Source organism: Camelina sativa, chromosome 12 (genome assembly GCF_000633955.1).
Source record: "Camelina sativa cultivar DH55 chromosome 12, Cs, whole genome shotgun sequence".
Taxonomy (NCBI): Eukaryota; Viridiplantae; Streptophyta; class Magnoliopsida; order Brassicales; family Brassicaceae; genus Camelina; species Camelina sativa.
Window position 1 is genome coordinate 7,319,054 of NC_025696.1, and position 14,382 is coordinate 7,333,435.

At 37.2% G+C, this 14,382-nt stretch overlaps 4 protein-coding genes across 4 annotated transcripts; 2 read left to right on the forward strand and 2 right to left on the reverse strand.

Annotated features, from left to right (window-relative positions):
• Positions 1,556 to 3,404, forward strand: LOC104730663 (dihydroflavonol 4-reductase-like). Its single transcript, XM_010449861.2, has 6 exons — positions 1,556 to 1,734; positions 1,868 to 2,038; positions 2,165 to 2,382; positions 2,479 to 2,638; positions 2,745 to 2,952; positions 3,045 to 3,404. Exons 1-6 carry the CDS (start codon positions 1,611 to 1,613, stop codon positions 3,214 to 3,216), a joined length of 1,053 nt encoding a protein of 350 aa, XP_010448163.1. The 5' UTR covers positions 1,556 to 1,610; the 3' UTR covers positions 3,217 to 3,404.
• Positions 4,584 to 6,269, reverse strand: LOC104730664. Its single transcript, XM_010449862.1, has 2 exons — positions 5,462 to 6,269; positions 4,584 to 5,283 (listed from the first exon to the last, which is right to left on the reverse strand). The coding sequence occupies exons 1-2, from the start codon at positions 6,129 to 6,131 to the stop codon at positions 4,640 to 4,642; spliced, it is 1,314 nt and encodes a 437-aa protein (XP_010448164.1). The 5' UTR covers positions 6,132 to 6,269; the 3' UTR covers positions 4,584 to 4,639.
• Positions 7,990 to 8,864, forward strand: LOC104730665 (probable histone H2A.3). Its single transcript, XM_010449863.2, has 2 exons — positions 7,990 to 8,234; positions 8,453 to 8,864. Exons 1-2 carry the CDS (start codon positions 8,046 to 8,048, stop codon positions 8,657 to 8,659), a joined length of 396 nt encoding a protein of 131 aa, XP_010448165.1. The 5' UTR covers positions 7,990 to 8,045; the 3' UTR covers positions 8,660 to 8,864.
• On the reverse strand, positions 8,878 to 14,013 carry LOC104730666 (disease resistance protein At4g27190-like). The gene is made up of 2 exons (XM_010449864.1): positions 12,524 to 14,013; positions 8,878 to 11,942 (listed from the first exon to the last, which is right to left on the reverse strand). The coding sequence occupies exons 1-2, from the start codon at positions 12,544 to 12,546 to the stop codon at positions 9,047 to 9,049; spliced, it is 2,919 nt and encodes a 972-aa protein (XP_010448166.1). The 5' UTR covers positions 12,547 to 14,013; the 3' UTR covers positions 8,878 to 9,046.

The following is a 14,382-nucleotide window of genomic DNA, read 5'->3' on the forward strand; positions in this document are numbered from 1 at the left end:
TACTATACATATAAGTTGAGCACATATAAGTTTTAGCAATTTGTTATTGGGTGACCATTCATAAAATTATGCGAAAAATAGTTGAGCGTTTTCTATAGTAAAATAAACACTAGTTGGATCGTATCACCAAAAACTCTGGTTTGGTTGATAACTTTATATAGTTATAACTACATCGAGGGTTGCAAAATTCAAGATGAACTTTCATCAAGAAAACAAATCGAAGGTGAACAACAATAAACGAGTTGTTAAGTTGAATATTCTTATGATCATATATGGTAAAAAGATTTTAAGCTTTAAAGGGTGGGCCAATATAATGTTGGGAGAAGCTCTTGGGCTGTCGACTTAGTGCGATCACTTGGAGGAAGGAGACGATGATGATTGAAGGTATATAAGAAGGAACATTTTAATTTTCTTTTAAAAAGAATGTTTTCTAAATTGGGTTGTCAAGATAATATTCCCTTTATTGTTGAATCGTGGTGTGTGTTGCAGTCATAGATTCTTTAGTACTAATGAATATACTATAGGTTTGGTGGTTATTGTGGATTTATGTGTGCGTACTGCGTAATATGAGTGGGTATAAAAAGATAAGGGTCTTTTTATGTGTCCCCATGACGAGATTTGTGTCTGTGTAAGACCCAAATATTCCTACTTTTTAGTCACTGACACCACCCACCACTTCATCATCACCTTGTGAACATTTACTTATATATATGCATGTATGACTGTGTTATGTAAAGATGATAAAGGTTATCAATGTGTGTCAAAGTCCATCCCACATGAGGAAAATGAATTTTGAATCAGAATTGTTTGAACGTAGCTGGACTAAACCAAGATTAGTATAATTGATGCTGAGGTTGAAACAAAAAATTGTAGTGCTAATGATGATGAGTCACAAACTCACAACAAGGATTCGTGAAATGACTTATGAGATGAGCTTTTCTTTAACTTGTACAATAAAGAAGTGCGGTTTATGGCCCAGCCCGAATAAGATTAGCCCAGCCCTCTTAAGTGGCACATTTACACAATGTGTTAGAAACCTTCTCATGTGATGTGAAAGAACCGAAGAAGGCAAAACATACACAACAGTGAGCCAAAGATAAAGAAGATACTTGAAAATGGAACAATCAGAAGGTTTTGATAAAAATGGAAGAAATTTCAAAGGAGGCCAAAGATAAAAAGAAACCACACGAGTCGTAGATTTCAATAGCTATCTCTTAGCTGTTATTAAGATTTAATTTCTTTCTTCGTCTGTCTTATATTCGTCTGTCTTATAGAATAATGTTGCATCGCAAATTTATCTCCTCCTCTTATTTACACTCAAAATGCATTCTGATTATCAGATTGTGTAATAACGCCAATGTAGCAATAAAATCGAATTTTACCAAATATAATTATATGCCAAAAAGATTTTTAAAAAGTTAGATGTCTAGTAGTTTTCCAATTGTCAAAAATACATGAAAAATATTGACAACTAACCCATGGAAACAAACAAGCTAACACACTATCATTAAAATATTACAGACAAAATAGTTTTAAAACTTATCGTTGCAAGCCAAACATTAATTAATTTATTCACTGTATCCCACTTTGGCATTTCGAGAAGAGAGAAGATGATGGAGGAAAGCAAAACGAAGACGTATTGCGTGACTGGTGCAAGTGGATACATCGGTTCTTGGTTGGTTAAGTCTCTTCTTGAAAGAGGCTACACGGTTCATGCCACTCTCAGAGATCTTGGTATATATATCCACTTGTTTTACCAAAATCAAATTTTAAAGTGTCTTGTTTATATCGAACCTCAGGAAGAACGAACCTTAACTACAGAGCCTTTTAAAATACATATATGCACTAATCAGTTCTTTTTTGACAGCAAAATCTCAATATTTTATATCCAAATGGAAGGAAAATGAACGGCTTAGATTGTTCCGAGCGGATCTTCAAGATGACGGAAGCTTCGATGACGCCGTCAAGAGCTGTGACGGCGTCTTCCATGTCGCCGCTTCCATGGAGTTTGATATCTCATCCGATCACGTCAATCTCGGTATATACGATATTTTCGTTGCACCGTTCGTTTTTATTTTTTAAAAAGTACATTTGCCTATACCGGATCTAACCCTTTATATCGCAATTTAACCGAATCAAACCGGATTTTGCTGCAATGATGTAGAGAGTTATGTCCAGAGCAAAGTCATAGATTCGGCGATTAAAGGCGTACGGAATGTACTAGGTTCTTGTCTAAAGTCAAACTCGGTCAAAAGAGTTGTCTTCACATCATCCATCAGTACTCTCACTGCCAAAGATGAGAATGAACGGTTGAGATCTGTCGTGGATGAAACTTGCAAGGCTCATGTTGATCATGTCCTTAAAACACAAGCTAGTGGATGGGTAAAAATACTATTACAAACCAATAGTATAATTTCTTTACATATTAATCATTGTTCCAGCGTCATTAACAGGTTTTAAACTTCGTATGTGCTACAGATTTATGTACTATCGAAGCTCGTATCAGAGGAAGAAGCATTTAGATATGCAAAAGAGAGAGGAATGGATCTTGTTTCAGTCATTACAACTACTGTTTCAGGTCCATTCCTTACTCCTTCTGTCCCATCAAGCGTTCAAGTTCTCTTGTCCCCAGTTACAGGTGTGTGCATATATATATTAACCTTTTTCCATTATCATATATAAGTTAAAGCGTTTGGCTTAATTAATTAACCATTTTGACTTATATACATTGTATAACAAAACAGGTGACTCAAAGTTGTTTGCAATATTATCAGCTGTGAACAAAAGAATGGGTTCGATTGCTTTAGTACACATTGAAGATATCTGCAGGGCGCATATGTTTTTGATGGAGCAACCAACAGCTAATGGTCGATATATATGTTGTGTTGACAATATTGATATGCATGAGTTGATGGTTCATCACTTCTCTAAGGAGTATTGTAAAGTTCAAAAGTAAGTTCTACAATCTTTGATGCTTCCATCAATTCTTCTTTTTGTTTTAGACTAAAGATTTTGAAAAAATATATATTATTCTTGATTTATAGAGAAAATGAAGATGATGAAGAGAGACGATGTATGAAGCCTATAATTTCTTCAAAGAAGTTAAGAGAATTGGGGTTTGAATACAAATACAGTGTTGACGAGATTGTTCATCAAACAATTGATGCTTCCATTAGTTTTAAGTTTCCTACCTTGAACCACAAACTCAAGCATTGAGAATGTGCGATCAACAACAATAATCTTCTTTTTTTTTGCTGGATTGGACTATTGTGATTCTTAGAATCTATTAATTAAGTGTATTCAATCCCAACAAATTCTTAATTGTCACTGTTTACATTTACTAGTCTTAAATTATCGTTTGAACTTCTGAAATGATGGATCCTAGTATCCTACTATAGTTCATACTGTAAGTTCTAGTACTTCTAGATAGGTAGTCACTTTTTGATGCAAGTTAGATATTCTCAATGCATTTGCAAACTATATACTAGCTACGATTTATGTTCTTGTTCGCTCAATGTTTCAGTAAGGAACAAAACATGACCATAGCATGTTTTGGTGTAAGCAAAATTTTCAGTTTTGAACTTTTTGTTCTTCTATATGTTCAAAATTTTGATTCTTTTATCATATTATTTGGGAGTAGTAGGTCAATATTATGTTGTGTTTTCATCGGTAAATAAATTGTTTCAGCAATAACACAAACTCTAATCTCGATTAAAAACTAGATTCTTTACATATTATGAACTATATATATCACCTATTAGTTGAAGAGAGGTTTTTAGCTTTTAAACCCATGGCACTATCAAAATATCAGCTGTACCCGCTAATTCCATATTCATTTATTAGAGTTCATTAGGTACAAAATGTCTTACACCAAGTAGGCAAAAAGCATAGGCCTTGAATGGCACCTGATTTTGCAGTGGTTTTTGGCTTTAGATTCTACAAAATCCACTTTTGAAGCCATTCACGATTATGAAAAAATAGATTTCCTAAAATTTAGGAAAACCAGTTTTTGGAGGATTTTTGAATTTCCTTCATAAAATCTAAAAACCACATTTTGTGGGTTTCCACATTTATAATCTTTATTTTACTATTTTTAAAATAATTATTATACATAAAAACCAAAAACTAATTAAGTTACCATTCAAGATTTTGCAAACTAAAATCTACGGCAAAAATCAAAAACTTAAAAAATCAAAATCCAAAATCCAAAATCCAAAAACCAAAATCTAAAAACCAATAAAAAACCAGCAGCCATTCATGGCCATAATTATCAATTTATCTCTTCCTCAAGACTTTTCATCGTATATGGACATATGGTTTACCAGTTATTGTCTTAACTACTTTAGCATTTACCAATCAATATCCACCACACTGAAACAAAGCCTATTTCTGACGCTCTTCAACCTCCATTCTTTTCTATTTTGTGCAACTACCCCCATCCCCTACTTCACTTGAATAATACTATAGCCAAATTACTTAATAAAGTAAAACAATCCCATACCAATCATAAAATATGAATTCTGTCTTCCACTTAAAGTAGCCAAAAAAACCTGCTTAAACCCATCTACAGTTCCAAATTGAAATAAAACTAATGAACCAAAACTTGCCATTAATTTCATCAAAAGATTTGATAAGATAACTAAGGTTTGCAAATTAGCACAAAACAAGGAAGCAAAGCTCGAGAATTGAGCAAATAAAGCTCCTCAACATGTGTATACAACCCAACCTTCCCAGCCAAAGAATCAAACCCATTCAACAACGACCCACTACTCATCTCCTCTAAATTCTCCACCGGCCTATGAACCCTCCCGGCGATTACACGACACACAATCAACGCCTTCCTATCACCACCACCACCATTATCTCCGACCACAATCGACTCAAACGCTCTCTCGCTCGTCGACGCCGTAAAAACCCCAACACCATTGTTCATCTCCCGTTTCGACGAGAACCCGTTCCTTATAATCCGGCAAACACAGCACTTCTCCGACGAACACAGACTCGTCGACCCGTTAATCCCTAAAGCACACGCGACGGCGGTGCCGTGGAACCTGAGCAGCTCGTTTCCGTCAGCGATACATCTCGGGTGTTTCTTTTGTAGCTTGCTCGCTCTGATCTTCACCGTGTCTCTGTATTCCTCGAATCTTGCTAAGGTCTTTTGCATATTGTGCACTTTCAAGATCCTATCGATTCGTCCGCCGTGATGCTCTGTTTTTAACCAGCTTGTTCTGCATATTATCTCCACTATCTTCCTCGACGAGTCTCCTTCCATTAGCTCAGTCACTGTAAGTTTGGGATAAAATTTAAGAAACTCTGTAACCTAATTGTGAAATTCTAAGATGAAAGTTACAAACTTTGCTAAAAAAGTATGAAACTTTGAAATTCAAAGATGAAAAAGTTACGAACTTTGCTAATAAAGTAAGAAACTTTGGGGAGCAATGTGATTGATTAGTATTTTTACCGGCGTGTTTGGAGAGATGGTGAGCTTCGGCAGCTTCGATTTTGGTAAACTTGTCGCCGCATTTATGGCAAGAAACAGAGGAATTGTCTCCGTTAATGGAGGAGTCTCTCTCCCTTCTGCTCTGTTGGTGAAACCCTAATCCTTCCCTGTCTCTATCTGAAACAGCTGTTGAAGAAGCTTTTCTCGAAGCTTGGTTCCGTCGTGAAGAAGAGTAATTCACCGGCGTTCCTGGCCTTAGAGTCCCTACGAGTTCTGTTGCTCCGGTGATCTTGAGCTCGCAGGTTGAGTTGCTAAAGATTACATCGTGAGTAATGGGATTGAGAAACTCGCTGCTTCCGATAGAACGAGGGCTAGAGCAAGGTGGCTTCTCTAACTGTTGTTTGCTTCCATTGATTACGTCTTTGAGATTGGCTATGGATCTCGAACAACCGGACCGTCCACCGACGCCGCATGAGGAGGAGGTGGTTGTTCTCTTGGTTGAGATTGTAGCTAGCTCTTTCTTGGATCTAGGGTTGTGGACATCGGAAGAATCAGATTTGCAAGGGAGAGACTTCTTGAGTGAGAACCAAACACTAGGCAGCTTCTTCTTCTTGTTTTGAGTGTCGGTGTTTTCTCTCTCGGTCTTATTCTTCTTCTTCGTCTTCTCCCTTCTTGTGCTTGAAGCTTCCATTTTTTTTTCCTATCCTGTTCTCCCTTGAAATGACAATGAGAACGAGAAGCAAAAACAATAAACGTGACCTTAAAAAAGCAAAATTTGAAATGAATGTTTGAGAGTTTCTAATTTTTCAAATTGAGGGAGAGAGAGATAGTAAAGGAGGGGAAACAAACAGAGAAAATAAATACAATATGAAAACAAGAAAATAACTCCCAAAAAACTATGTTTTAGAGTCCCAATAATATTTGTTTTCTTCGTCGTTGTTGAACTCATATGTATTGATACATGGTTTGATGGTTGGTTTAGTTATATTAAGACTTTAAGAGTCGTGAATATGGACAGCACAACGCAAAAGTACAAACCAAAGCGGAATAAAGGTCGGAAGTAAATGAGGTTAACGTAAAAAGGATGGAACAAATAGTGTGAAATCGGATTAATGGTGATTCTATTTACCTCTAATATACTTTTTTGTTTGATACGTGAAAGACAACAAGTATCGTACTCATGTAACTTACCTATCTATGGGACACTATTTGACTCACGAGGCCACAGTATGATTTGGTTGTCTAGTGTCTACTGACTAAAAAATACGCGTATTGTATAATCTCACATTTCCCATTTCCCAAATCTAATACTTCCAATAGGTTGCATAGTTTTGCGGTTTTGTATTGTATTTAAACTATTTAAATCTTCACGTACTGTCGGACCAGTAGATACTTCCACTATATGTGTTTGTCCTTCGAACAACCATTCCAGTCAAGAAACAGAAAAAGATTGCAAGTATTGATTTGTCTCAATACCAACAAGTACAAAATAAAAATTTAACTGGCTTAGAGACCAAGTACGTATTATTGAGAGATATTTTCATTGACATTTCTTCAATGCGGGCAGAAGATTCTGTATATCAATGAATCGCATTATAGTTTTATATAAACGTATCTTGTATTCTCCTTGAGTTGACTACTCTGCCTCCAAAGTCCAAATTTAAGTTACAATCTAAAAAGCTTTTGTAGTTAAAGAATCTCATTTGGGGTTTATAGCTAGGCTAGTGTACAGGTTTTAGTTATCTTACATAAAAATAGTGGTTAGTATTTTGCATAAAGAATGTATCAATTCTACATTAAATCTAAAAAGTTGTCTGTTTTCATAAATTTCCAATTACTTTTTCCTTCTCTTAAATGAGTTTTTTTCTTTGGGGTCAGTCATCAAACCAATTATGATATAATGTTGTGATTTGAAAGCATTAAAAGATATTTCCACATTCTACACTAAAGAACATCAACGTGTGATCCACCATTCCTTTGTATGAAAGGTTGGTAACATCATAACACCATCCCACAACGTTTCATGACATACACACACTTTTTAGAATGTCTGATGTCTCTATTGCTTTCACTTTCTTTGTTATTCCATATGATATCCGGAGAGATTACAAAAAAAAAAAAAAATCATAGCTTGATTCTGAAATCTATTGACAGTTGTAATTCTTTTTATCGTGTACTCTTAGTCTTATAGTCTATACTAATCGTATAATTTGAAACTCGCTCCCTCACTAGTTAAAAGGAAAGGAAAAAGTGTTTGGGCCGAATGATGTGAAACTAGAAAAGAGGGCTTTCATTTTTAAAAAGCCCATATAAGTAGATCAATCCATTGAAATTATCGGAGGACCAATAAAAAATGACCAAGCGGTGGGTGGGAGAATGAAAAGTCACATCGTGTCCGTTAAACTTAAAACAAATCTAACGGTCAGAGTCATCGATCCATGCGGTGTGATTTCATTGGTCAACTGATACTTTCTTCCACCATTCCATTAATAATACTCATGGCGCGTTCCGCTGTAACGAAGTTTCTCAAGTACGCTTTGGTTCGTTACTCTTTTTTTTTTTTTTTTTTTTTTTTTTTTTTTTTTNTTCTTCTTGAGCTGTAGAAATGGTGGGTAGGGGAAAAACACTAGGATCTGGTGCGGCGAAGAAGTCGACATCTCGTAGTAGCAAGGCTGGACTTCAATTCCCTGTGGGTCGTATCGCTCGATTCTTAAAGGCCGGGAAATACGCCGAGCGTGTTGGTGCCGGAGCTCCGGTCTATCTCGCCGCCGTTCTTGAATACCTCGCCGCTGAGGTAATCAAATCATTCTCATCTATTTCATCGCCGTTTCAATTTTTTTTTTTTTTAAATTATTCCTTCTGATTTTGTCAATTGATTGCGAATTCGAAAATTCTGATTTAAGTTTCCTAGCAGATCTGTGTTGTTGTTGTTGTTAATTAAATCTATGCTTTTCAATTTTTGAAAAATGGTTACGAGCAATTGAGCTTTAGTGTGCGTTATTTTGTTTGAAGGTACTTGAGCTAGCTGGGAACGCAGCGAGAGACAACAAGAAGACACGTATAGTTCCACGACACATTCAGTTAGCTGTGAGGAACGACGAGGAACTAAGTAAACTACTTGGAGACGTGACTATTGCCAACGGAGGAGTTATGCCTAACATCCACAATCTCCTTCTCCCCAAGAAGTCTGGTCCTTCCAAGCCTACCGAGGAAGATTAGATAGTTCTATTACGACGAAAGACATGTAATATCTGGAAATTGGTTTATATCAGTTAATGCTTAGGACTGTTTAATTTTCTTCTTTTCATATTTGTTGTTGTTAGTTGTTACTCAGCTCAGCAATGGAAGCTCTGTGGTTTGTACTAGTTGTAAGGATAAATTGTTTCACTTTGTGTGAATATATTAAAAAAATGTGTTCTTAAAACAGAGGCTGAATATATATTACTGTAGCAACCGGTTTCATGACACATAAATGAAGTTACATTCTTTGGACAACTGGAGAAAGCTTTAGCTAACTATTATCCATTTAAGCTTCCGCAAGTCCATGATTAAATTGTAGCTACAAAAGCTCTTCAACTGGCCATGAGATTTTGATTAATTGATCTGCTAACAAGAGATTCCGAGAGAGTTCTTTAGTTTATTTCCATCAGCTGGTAAGAAACGAGGTTGAAGGGTTTCTCTTGTAGTGTTATCGTCCCAAATTAAGTTGTTCCACCAGTGTGTTTCCCCTCTTACTTCTTTGACTCTATGGGCGTTGTTTGACGTAATGGGTAGATTCATGAGACGATTGCATCTTATCACCTCCACATGTTCTAAGCTTACCCATGATTCTTCTTGGCTACATACTCTCCTCAGCCGCGGAAGATTCATCAGCTTTATGACACGCAGGGCAGGTACCACAGGTTCAGTGGAGGCTGGAACTTCTCCTGGAGAATAGTCAAATAGCTCCTCAAGCCTATCACAAAAACTAACATGTATCTCTAGTAGGTTGGGCAAGAAACAGATGAAGTTCCCTAATGAGAGAAGGCATTTGAGCCGGCTACATCTGCTGACCTCTAAATGTTTCAGTGTCTGAAATCTCAACCCCAGATGACCCACGAGCTCTCTAATGGTTTCTAGATTCACACGACGCAGATGAAGTTCTTCGAGGTTAGGTAAAAGATCCAGCTGCGCTACACATCCACCAGCAGGCCTTATACTTCCACCAAAACCTTCAACCGTTAGAGACCTCAAAACGTTGAAGCTATTTGTGCTATCAATTACCAAGTTCTCCAGCATCTCATTGAGACCCCAACAATGGTTCATCACTAGGGAGGTTGTATTTGCTAGCAACCACCCTATGAATGCCTCTGAAACATTGAGACTACTTATTGTTACTCTCCTCTTGTCATGTCTACTAGGTAAGGAGTTTGCTGTTGGGCCAATAAACAACTGGAATTTCTTCAACCTTTCTATCCAAGAATTGTATTCAGGGGAAAGAGGTGGAACACATACGACCCTGATGGAGAGAACCGATAAACGATGGAGACACGCAATCTCTTCAAGTGTTGCTTGACCTTCCTGAGTTTGTCCTTGAACGCCCCAGTGGAAATGACTAAGCGTCATGTCTAGAACCTCTAAACTTGATAACTGTGGGATGATTCCCGCTGGTATGCTTTCGAGGTGATGTGTTCGGGAGAGGTCAAGTAGTCTCAAGCTGTTCAAAGTTTCCAATCCTCTTGGCGAATCCCTAATAGGGGTGGCACAGAGATCCAGAACTTGAATTTTGGTAAGGCCTTCAAGGGAAGGAACTTCTTCAAGGTAGTAGCAGTCTTTCAAGATGAGAGACCGAAGCTCATGAAGCTTGCTGAGGGAGAGAGGTAATGATCTTATGCGTGTCCCACTTAGATTCAGAATCCGAAGTGCTGGAAAAGATGGCAAGAACCCTGCTGGTAATTCCTCAAGGTGAAAGTTTCCTTGTAACAGTAATGCCGAGAGTTCAACACACTCAACCACCTTATCCGGGAGCCGTTTAAGTTTATTGTTCATCAAAGAAACCCTTCGGATAGAAGGAACAAACTTCTCTTGTGGAAACTCTCGCAAGCCTATTCCAGACATGACAAGAGAATGACTATCATCTTGCGAGGAAGACATGACCCATATCGCAAAATCACGAACCACATCATGCATTTTAACTGTGTCATCACGAACACCCTCTTCTAGCAAGCAAGAGTCTTTCAGACTTTCAACCAAAGTAATTCCTTGATTCATTAAATACCCATGGTTTTGTGTTTCATCTATAAACCCTTCGGCAATCCAGCACCTTACAAGATCAGCTACTTCAATTGAGTAATCCTCTGGAAATAAGGCACAAAAGAGGAGGCAAGATTTCATCTTTGGCTCGAGCAAGTCGTAGCTCAATTTTAAAGGCTGGTAGATCTTTTCTTCAATACTCTTGACATAAGGCACCGAACTCTTGAGTTCCTTAAGGGCATGTTTCCACAGCTTGACCACCTTCTTCCCCCGCATAGCCATTCCAACTGTGATGATAGCCAAAGGCAACCCACCACATTCCCGAGAAACTTTTTTTGCGATGGGTCTAACACGTTCTGATCTGGTAACTTCTCCAGCGTTTTGACAAAACAATTCCCAGGCTTCTTCTTCACATAAGCAATCCACTCTGAAGTCAATATCCGTTTTTATACTCTGGCAAACCTCTAAAAATCTTGAAGTCAACACAATCTTTGAACAGATGTGTTCATCTGTTTTTGGAATCCCCAACTGGTCTAAATCAATGGGTTTCCAGACATCATCAAGAATGAGAAGAAAGCTACTTACTTTCTCAAGCCTTCCATAAATCCGTCTCGCTAGTTTCTCCTCGTTTTCACCCAATTTGATTTCTATATCCAACCTCTCGGCGATTTGCTTCTGGACCCTTCCCACTTCAAACTCTTTGGAAACTGTAGCCCATATCACCATACCAAAAGGCTGTGTAGCAGCCTCTTTCCATAGCTTATTGTTCAGTTCTCTGACTATTGTCGTTTTCCCGACTCCACCCATACCCCAAACACCAATCTTCTGAACCTTATCGCTCATTAAACAGCTTAGAATTTTGTCTAACATCTCTGATGCTATTGTTTGATCAGGAATCGAGGGTCCAAGAATTTTTTCAACTAGTTCAGATTTACCTTCCACAGAGAATATGTCGAGAAGCTCTACCCCTTGCTTTTCAAGTCTCCTGACTTTCTCAAGAATTACCACAAGTTTTTTGCTCAGCCTGCATTTTAAGAACGGAGCACATGAAACACGCTTTTCCTGCATTGAATTTGCTTCTGAGACAATCTCTTCCACATCTCTTAGCCATCTCCTCAGTTGCACATGCAAAGATTTCCCTTTGATTTCTAATGTTTTGAGGTCTTTATTCACTTTGTTCTGAACTTCCATAAGGCCATTGAGCGCATTTTTCAAAGCATTGATGTTTGTCTTGAACCGGATGGTATCAATGGCCCGAGAATAAGTTGACCTGCACAGACCACGCCCTATCTCAGCCAAGATAGTACCCAAGGTTGACCCCAGACAATCCATAAGAGAGAGTATCACAGTGAGATTAACAAAACAAGGAAGGAATTCAATTATTCAAGGAATGTCATAAAGTAATGATCAGAAATATCCTCAAGATAAAGTACTACGAGACAACATTGACTTTTCATGGTCGAACAAAACTTTAATGTAGCCAAAAAAACCAAAAATTTTATGTTGACATTTTATGTTCTCCATAAATAAATAACAAGATTTTTGATGTTGATGGTTTAAGATTCGTTCGGTCAATGATGAGTTGGCTCTTGAAGTTTCAAAGAACTTGCCTTGAAGACTCCATCTTTATTTTCAGCTACTAGTAAGTCTTCTGGTATATTCATTGAAACTTTCTACTTTGGTTTTTTCTTTAAGTTTTCATAACTCTGTTATGGTTAACTAATGGTTTTGACTAGGACATAATTCAATCGTCTTCCTTCAAAATATCTTGAGAAATCAGAAATCCCTTGTAACATGAAAATTAGACTAAAGTAAATTGATGGAGTAACAATCAAAGAATAAAGTACTTACAAGTAAGCAGGCTGGCACTTCATGAGTAGTTAATTTGTAGCCTACTCTCAACACCACTGCAGAGCTATGTAAATCTCTTATGCCCATTATAACTTCAAACATTTCCACAGCCATGAAGTATTTGTTTCAGCACTGGAGAGGCATTAGATCTCCTCCTTATTAGCACAAGTATCCCCAATACCATTGAACTGAATAATATCTTCAAGAAAGAAATATAGAAGCATCTTCCCTTTCATTCCCCTTTATGTCTAATAACTTCACCTAGAGTATGCAGCTCAGAAGCATGATAAGCACCATTCACTGTTTGGCAATTAAGCCGATATTCGCTAAAACATCCAACCAATACCAGCAAATAAGAGGATGACAGAAGGTTGAAATGTCTGCTTATGACCCAACCTTTGCCCTTTGGTCTCTTTACTTCGTTATATTTGATTAATTGATACACTTGAATGGAAGTATGCAAAACAGATAAAAGTATTCAAAACAGCTGATCATATGCATACAGTTGATGAACTCTCATGTGTTCCTTATGAACACTTACCACAAAAAAAATCCTACGAAAAAAACACTGTGCCATGATTTAGCTTTCAGGATAGAATAAGGTATCCAACTCTATAAGATCAAACAAGCAAAGATAGTGACAAGCTTGAGCTGATTAAAACTAAGGGGGGAAATGAAAACTGTTATCTCCACATTGATCCAATTGCGAGCAAAACGTATTATATGACTGACGTCAATATGAAAACCACTTGACACTCTACAACAGGAGGACAAACCAAAAAAAACATTCCATAATCTCCGTTCTCACACACCTAAAAATATTTATGCATTTTTAACGCTAAAAGGAGATTGGGGCAAATAATGCAGAAACAATACATAGCATTTGCCTCTGCAACTTTTCCTCTTTCAACGTTAAATACACGAAGAACACTGAAAGCAAAATCACCCAGAGAAGTAAACAACTCCTGTTCTAGATAACCATTACCATTGTTCATATCTATTGATTCTTATTTCATCAAACGTTCAATTAAAAGCAGAAAGATTACAGCTTTATGCAAACCCTTGGCCCAAAATCGATCAGAATTAAAGCTTCAAGACATAGATTTGAAAAAAATACTGATTGAAAAGTCGCGAATTTGAGCTGATTTCGATGCGATCTCCTAGAACAGCCTATTCAATATACCTTAAGTATTTACCTACACGGCTACTGGCTACACTACACATCACTATCGTACTCTAGAAAACAAAGAGAAAACGCTAAAGGCAAATCTTTTGTAAAAGCGAATTTTACAAAAAGGAAACTTAAAAGCGCCAAATTTTGAGTTTTACAAAGAAATCTCAATTTCTGAGTAACAGAGTCCACCACCCCACCTCAATACCTCATGGGGACCCTTTTCTAGAAGACTCTTTAACACTTAATTTTTTTGGTTCCTTTGGGTTTTCACATGAAACTCTGATAAACACGGCGAGCGTCGGAGATAGAAACGATATTTTTTTTGTGTATAGACAAATTTAGCCCATACCATTGGGTGCATGAACATGAATAGCCCGATGTAAAAAAAGGGTAAATTAGAAAATACACTTTTGTAAAAAGAAAAGAATACATCGTCTGAAAATGCCAAGTTGCCGACGATTTACTGTTTTACCGACACATGCTGTTACCTTTTTTTCCCAAAAAGCCTCTACTACTGTAGTTAAAAGTAAGTCTTCTTTTTATAAGCTGATGAAAATAGTTCACATTTATGATTTTAATCTTTGAAACTAACCGATATAACTTATGAGAATATGTTATACTATATGCTATAATTAGGGCTGGGCAAAATAACCGATAACCAAATAACCGACCGAAACCGAACCGA

Coding starts and splice junctions, on each gene's coding strand:
- LOC104730663 (XM_010449861.2), top strand. CDS start 1,611: ATGATGGAGGAAAGCAAAACGAAGACGTATTGCGTGACTGGTGCAAGT. Junction 1,735..1,867: donor TGCCACTCTCAGAGATCTTG/GTATATATATCC, acceptor CTTTTTTGACAG/CAAAATCTCAATATTTTATA. Junction 2,953..3,044: donor GAGTATTGTAAAGTTCAAAA/GTAAGTTCTACA, acceptor CTTGATTTATAG/AGAAAATGAAGATGATGAAG.
- LOC104730664 (XM_010449862.1), bottom strand. CDS start 6,131: ATGGAAGCTTCAAGCACAAGAAGGGAGAAGACGAAGAAGAAGAATAAG. Junction 5,284..5,461: donor CCATCTCTCCAAACACGCCG/GTAAAAATACTA, acceptor CCAAACTTACAG/TGACTGAGCTAATGGAAGGA.
- LOC104730665 (XM_010449863.2), top strand. CDS start 8,046: ATGGTGGGTAGGGGAAAAACACTAGGATCTGGTGCGGCGAAGAAGTCG. Junction 8,235..8,452: donor TTGAATACCTCGCCGCTGAG/GTAATCAAATCA, acceptor TTTTGTTTGAAG/GTACTTGAGCTAGCTGGGAA.
- LOC104730666 (XM_010449864.1), bottom strand. CDS start 12,546: ATGAAGTGCCAGCCTGCTTACTT. Junction 11,943..12,523: donor AAGTGCCAGCCTGCTTACTT/GTAAGTACTTTA, acceptor TGGTCTGTGCAG/GTCAACTTATTCTCGGGCCA.